Here is a 6,394-nt window from a genome sequence, read left to right as displayed (position 1 = left end):
CCAGCCCCTCCCCTGTCACGGCAGAGAGCCGTGACAGGATCGAGAGGTGAGCGAACGCCAGTATGTGTTCGCTCACCTCCCGATCTACTAAGCCAACCTGTGACAGTCTCATTGTCACAGGTCGGCTAGAACTATGAGGTGAGTGAAAAGCACTCACCTCATACCGGCAGTTCTCCTTTAAGCTTTGAAAATGAAAAATAGAAGCTAATTGGTTGCAATGATCGACTGCTCCAGTTTTGATAACTTCCCGTTCATAACAAGACTTTATCATGACCTGTTTTTTGACTAAATAAAGTATTGAATATATTTTTGTATACAATCAGTAGACTACTTCAGTATCTACTACTGTTCTTGTTATTACCTATATAGGAATAATAGGACTGGATGCAGATCCCTATATTCAAACAGCTTTGTAAATACTTGTATATACTATTTTACCATCCTGTGTAGTACCTTATATAAGATAATGCCCTAATTGTAATCCATAGACAATGGTGTGGGGTCCATAGGACCACTTTACTGTCTATAATGTAAACATCACCTCCCTCTAAGAGCACTGGAACACACAGCGGCGGCTGCCCACAAAAAACATGGCCGCTGTTGCCTTTCCGCTCGGAAGCGGAAGTAGTTATAGTTTACGACAGTTTCCGGTGCCGAGCTGCCTCTTGTTGGCGCCGGTTGAACGAAGGTGTGCAAGATGTGGTCTATGGACTTTCTGGACGATGTGCGGCGGATGAACAAGAGGCAGGTGAGCGGCCGGGTGCTGAAGACTTTATACACAACCATGCTGTGTGTGTCCCCCTGTGTGTTTTTATATTCATAGTGTGTCCTGCAGAGGGCTGACAATGACTATTCTGCAGGTTATCACAGAGCTAACCGTGACTGTATTCTGCAGAGTATTGCAGAGAGCTAACCGTGACTGTATTCTGCTGAGAGTGACTGTATTCTGCAGAGAGCTGAGAGTGACTATTCTGCAGAGTATTGCAGAGAGCTGAGAGTGACTGTATTCTGCAGAGTATTGCAGAGAGCTGAGAGTGACTGTAGTCTGCAGAGAGCTGAGAGTGACTGTATTCTGCAGACTATCCAAGAAGTGTCAGTTCACCTTTATAATAAACTGTACATTGCAGTCAGGTTTCCTCAGTAGTTTGGAAATCAAGGTGCAGATTTCTGTTTATATGACATAATGTTGCCGAAGCGCAGCCTTCGCAAGGCCTTGACAAAAGGTAGCATGCAGATCGGTTCACTCCATTCTGCGTGAAAGCAATGATGGACAGTATATTGATTACACCCCATCGTCCTAGGAACGAGCACTCTGCCTCAACCCCACTTGCAGAACGCTCTCTATCCCCTTGCCACAAGGTGTGCTCAGTGTACTGTCCATGCTAACTGACGCATATACATGATGGCACCGATCACTCTGGATTCTACTTTTCTCTTTAAAGGAGAACTATGAGGTGAGCGCTTTTCACTCACCTCATAGTCCCAGCCCACCTGTGACAATGAGACTGTCGCAGGTCAGCTTAGTAGATCGGGAGGTGAGCGAACACATACCGGCGTTCGCCTACCTCTCTGCCGTGACAGGGGAGGTTCTGGATTCCCCCCGCTCCGATCCGCCAGCGCTGACTGATGGAACGGACGGGGGCGGGTACAGCTGGCTCTGTCTCTAGATAGGCAGAGCCAGCTGTCAGTCACGCAGCTGGGTGGATCCAGACATAATTGTCGGGATCCGCTTCAGCTGCGGCGTCTCAGTATACTGCGAGCTACAGCTCGCGGTATACTGAGCCTAGGGTGACGGGAGGACACTAGTTTGTGTCCTCCCGTTACCCTAAGGCCCCATTCACACTGAGCGACATGAAAATTGCGCAATTTTGAGCGATATGGCGCGACGAGCGATATGGAGCGACTTGTCGCGCAACTTTTTCCTATTGGGCTGTATGCAATCAGGAGCAATATCGCTCAAAATCGCTCGAAAAAAGGGTCATGTAGAAGCGACGAGCTACAAGCGATATTGAGCGACGAGATGTGAACAGCTCCATTGAAATGGATTGGACAAGCTACATAGAGCGTGGAAATATGATCGCTATCGCTGCAAAAATCGCGCGATAAATCGCTCAGTGTGAATGGGGCCTTAGGAGAACTATGGGGAAAAGCCTTAACCCCAAAGTTCTCCTTTAAAAGAAAAACCCTTCCATTAGGCCAGCTCGGTTCTTTGTGTCACATCCGGAGGCCAGCTGGGGATGCGGAAATACACTGTAGTAGTTTGAGCTACATACAGTCAATGCTGTCCTATCCGACTTGCCGTCTGTACACTGAACACAGGGAGGTGCTTGCTTCCATACCTCCACTATTCAGCAAATGTCTTGTATTTTTTTCAATGAATACCAGGTGTTCTCTGATTGGATGTGTCGAAGAGGAGGGGGAGGTGTCACGAGCACCACCCGCCAACCAGAGAATGCCTTAAAGCCGCTGACAAAAATACAGAGGGGAATGTATCATTGGAGCAGACAGAATCTGGTACTATGGGCAACTGCTCCAATCGGCTTCTCTCTTCAGCTTGTTCAGTTAAGCGTTGAAAATGAAAGAGAGAAGCCATGGGCACATGCTTCAGATTCTGTCTGCTCCAGTTTTGATAAATTCCCCTCACAAAGTTTGCTGAATGATGGCGGTACAGGAGGGAATGACATTTGAGGAGAATTTATCAAAACTGGAGCAGTTGTGCATGGCAGCCATCAGCATCACCTATGTAGCACAGACTACTTCAGTGAATCTCGGTATCCCCAGTGACCCTTCAGATCCGACCCATGGATAAGTACATGTATCTAAGTTGTCCCAAGTGGGGATGCACCATTTTTTTCCAGACCGAGTATAAGTACCGATATTTTTCCTCAAGTACTCGCTGATTCCGATTACCAATTCTTCTTTTTTTTTTTTTGGTGTCGTGACAGTTTTTCTAAAACAATACAGACTAATGATTTCAGGACAGTGGTGAAGTGCCAGGGCCCAGTCCGAGCTGCAAATGCTGCAACCCTATTAGTTCTCCCACTTACTCCAAGCTGTAGATGGACTACAAATCCCAGCAATACATTATTCAGCAATGCAGTATAATACCATCAGCTATAGAGGACTACAAATCCCAGCAATGCATTATACTTTAATGCAGACTAATATGAAGCTACATACTCTGTGCTGCTCCAGGGTGCCGGCCTGATGTCTCCAGCAGAGCATCTCAGGCGGGTTGTGTGCGGTTGTCAGCCCGGCTGTGCGCAGGTCTCTGGTGGTCTTAGGAGGCAGTGCATGGGTCTCACCAGGGTCCGGTATGGTCCTGCGGGTAGTACGAGTGCTCATGAAAATGCCCAAATTGAATATAAAGGTGAACTGTCCCTTTAATAATCACTGGTACAGAGCATTAACAATGCCTACTTATACATTTCTGCACTGAAATAACAATACAGGAAGTCATCTGTTTGTTGTGAAATATATTTTGCATCCCATCTTCCTTTTAAAGAGAATATACCATCTTTTAATTTTCTTTTCCAAGTGGAATTTCCGATTATTATACAGGATTTATTACTATTATACAGGATTTATATAGCGCCAACAGTTTGTGCAGCGCTTTACAATATAGGGAAGACATTACAATTGCAATAATACTTTGAGACAAAGTTTGAGATGTAACCAGGGGTAGAGTTGCGGATGGCTTTGTAAGTGGTTAAGATTTTGAATTTTATCCTTTGGGCAATTGGAAGCCAGTGTAGTGATTGGCAGAGGGGGAATGCAGACACTGAGCAGTTGGTCAGGTGAATGAGTCTAGCAGCAGCATTCATGATAGACTGAAGGGGTGATAGCCTGTGTAGAGATAAGCCAATGAGGAGACATTTGCAATAGTCAAGACGAGAGATAAGTGAGTGGATGAGTAGTTTAACGGTTTCACTGGTGAGGAAGGGGTGTATTTTGGAGATGTTATGAAGGATTTGCATAGTGACTAGATGTGAAGCAGTGACATCCAGACTGATATGTCAGTTACTAGATTAGTGGCACGCAAGGAAACTGAGGGGGTGAGTTGTGGAGTAGAAAATAATCTTGCCAGTGTTTGTCAAAGTGTGTATGTAGAGCCAACATTTTGTTTTAAAGGTCTAGATAGAGTAGGGAGGTTTGTCATTTTTTTTCCATCTGTGTCCCATTGGTTGAGATTTCCCTTTATATCCTCTCCTGCAGACACCATGGGAAGTGAAAGGAAATCTCCAACGCGAGGGGAATACCCCTCTTTGACAGTTCTCATCAGAGCAGAGCCCCCTTTTTGGGATTTACCCTTACCATTTTGCTATTGTGATTACTGTAACATTGGATTTGCCCTCACATTCTGGTTCTGTGACAGTGGCCATCGGGACAAATAGGGTGAATCTCCCCAGTGGGAACACAAACCACAATACCTATTCTTGGTATTATTGAGTCCAGAGACAGGCAAATAACATGTTCAGAGTCATTTCAGTAATAGCAACCTGTATGTTTCTCTAATTTTTCCCTAAAGTTTTGAATCGGTTTTAAATGTTTTTAAACATCTTTTATAGCTTTTTTTTTTTTTTTTACTTTTGTATATGAACAATTTTTGTTTTACAAATACAGTAATACCTTGGTTTACAAGTAACTTGGTTTAAGAGCGTTTTGCAAGACAAGCAAACATTTCTGACAAATTTTGCCTTGATATACAAGCAATGTCTTGCAATAAGAGCAAAATTTTGTAGAAAAGCGCCACCGAATAAGGCTGTAGCAGTGCAAGCGATGAGTCTGTTTAATGACAATGCAATGTCACATTGGATAGATTCCTTGTTAAGGTTTCATGAAATGAAAACGATTCCATTGAGCCAAGAGAAGGCAGTGATTCCGTTAGTGACAGTGAAAGTTGTCCTACACAATAATCCTCCTCTCTCCTGTCCCCCTCACACCAGCCACGAAGGTACCGGTAATTGGTTTATTTTTCTTTATATTTTGTACAGTATTATATTACAGTACAGTATTGTAATCATTTTTATATGGATATTTTTGGGTTGTGGAACGAATCATCTGAATTTCCATTATTTCCTATGGGGAAATTCGCTTTGATATACAAGCGCTTTGGATTACAAGCATGCTTCCAGAACGAATTATGCTCGTAAACCAAGGTATTACTGTAAACATGTAATGCATTCCATGGATTCTGTGTGGGTTATAGGGACAGTGCTGCAGGCTCTGCCTGCTTTGGGGGCTCTGTTGGATGTGGACTAAGTCAGCTGAGTCACTGCATTGAGTCTGTAAATAGGCATTTAATATCAAATTAGAAAAATGTAAGAAGCTCCTAAAGCAAAATGTTATGCAACATTTCATGTTTCCTGATTAAAATAAAGAATTTGTTTTAGTCCTAACTTTAATAAAGAAATTATGTACTAAACTTCAAGGGTGAAAAATCCCAGGAGCCAGGTAACCAATGCTCCCTAAAGCGGAACTCCAGGAATTATCTTTTTTGCAAACTTACCCTGCTTTACCTTGGCTCAATGTACGTATCCATATCTGATATCTGGAAGGCTGATGAGGTTGCTGACAATTGCTGTAGTAGTCCGCATACAATGATGGCCCTGATCTTCCGGTGCAGCTCCTATGGCTCTCCCTATGCATACTCGGGCATACTCGGTATATTTTGCCCATTACTGACTTATGATTTATGCTGTGTGAAGGCAGCCAAATTGGTAGAGGAGTAAGGCTCTGTTTTCTCATATCAGAAAATCATGTCAGATCTGACAAGTGCTATAGGGAATGATGAAGAATCAACAAGAGAAGTTTAGAGCGCACAGATCAAGAGAATGAATCAATGAATATGGAGCAAGGAGATGCTTGCACTGCATGTCCTCAGAAACGGGTTCCTCTCCTGCATGCTCACAGAAGAACAATGAGCAGCAAGGTTGTGATATAATCAACTGTTACTGCAGTGCTCTGGAAGACTCTATGGCCTCATTCACTCTGCGTTAACTTGGGCCGTACACGTCCATGCATCGTGCACGCTTGTATCGGGCCGTTCCCGGCAGGGACAGGTGCTGCGTGTGGTTTGTATGCAGCAGCCTGTTCTTCCCTATGGGAGGACGGGCCTGTACGCTGTCATATGTACACCCGAACCAGACAGGATCCATCCTGTATGCATCCGAGTACGGACACCTGTACCTGCACGGATGTGCATTTCGGGTGTGCGTACAGCCACATCCTCCCATAGGGAAGAATAGGCTGCTGCTGCACGCCGCACAGACGTGTACGGCCTGAGTTAACGCAGTGTAAATGAGCACTGGCGGAACTACCAGGGTCGCAGCGGTCGCACTTGCGATCGGGACCAGGTGTTCCGCCAGTTCGGGGGGGGGGCCCCGAGGGGGGG

At 44.9% G+C, this 6,394-nt stretch overlaps 1 protein-coding gene across 1 annotated transcript in view; it reads left to right on the top strand.

Annotated features, from left to right (window-relative positions):
• Positions 1 to 639: 639 nt before the first annotated feature.
• Positions 640 to 6,394, top strand: part of SEC11A (SEC11 homolog A, signal peptidase complex subunit) — a 39,054-nt gene continuing 33,299 nt past the window's right edge. The window contains exon 1 of the mRNA XM_018567640.1: positions 640 to 748. Within this exon, the coding sequence (XP_018423142.1) occupies positions 698 to 748 (51 nt within the window). The 5' untranslated portion in view covers positions 640 to 697. The remainder of the gene's footprint in view (positions 749 to 6,394) is intronic.

The sequence above is a fragment of the Nanorana parkeri genome, unplaced genomic scaffold (assembly GCF_000935625.1).
Source record: "Nanorana parkeri isolate BGI_ZX_2015 unplaced genomic scaffold, ASM93562v1 scaffold1078, whole genome shotgun sequence".
In the NCBI taxonomy this organism is placed as follows: domain Eukaryota; kingdom Metazoa; phylum Chordata; class Amphibia; order Anura; family Dicroglossidae; genus Nanorana; species Nanorana parkeri.
This window is presented reverse-complemented; position numbering and strand designations above follow the sequence as displayed.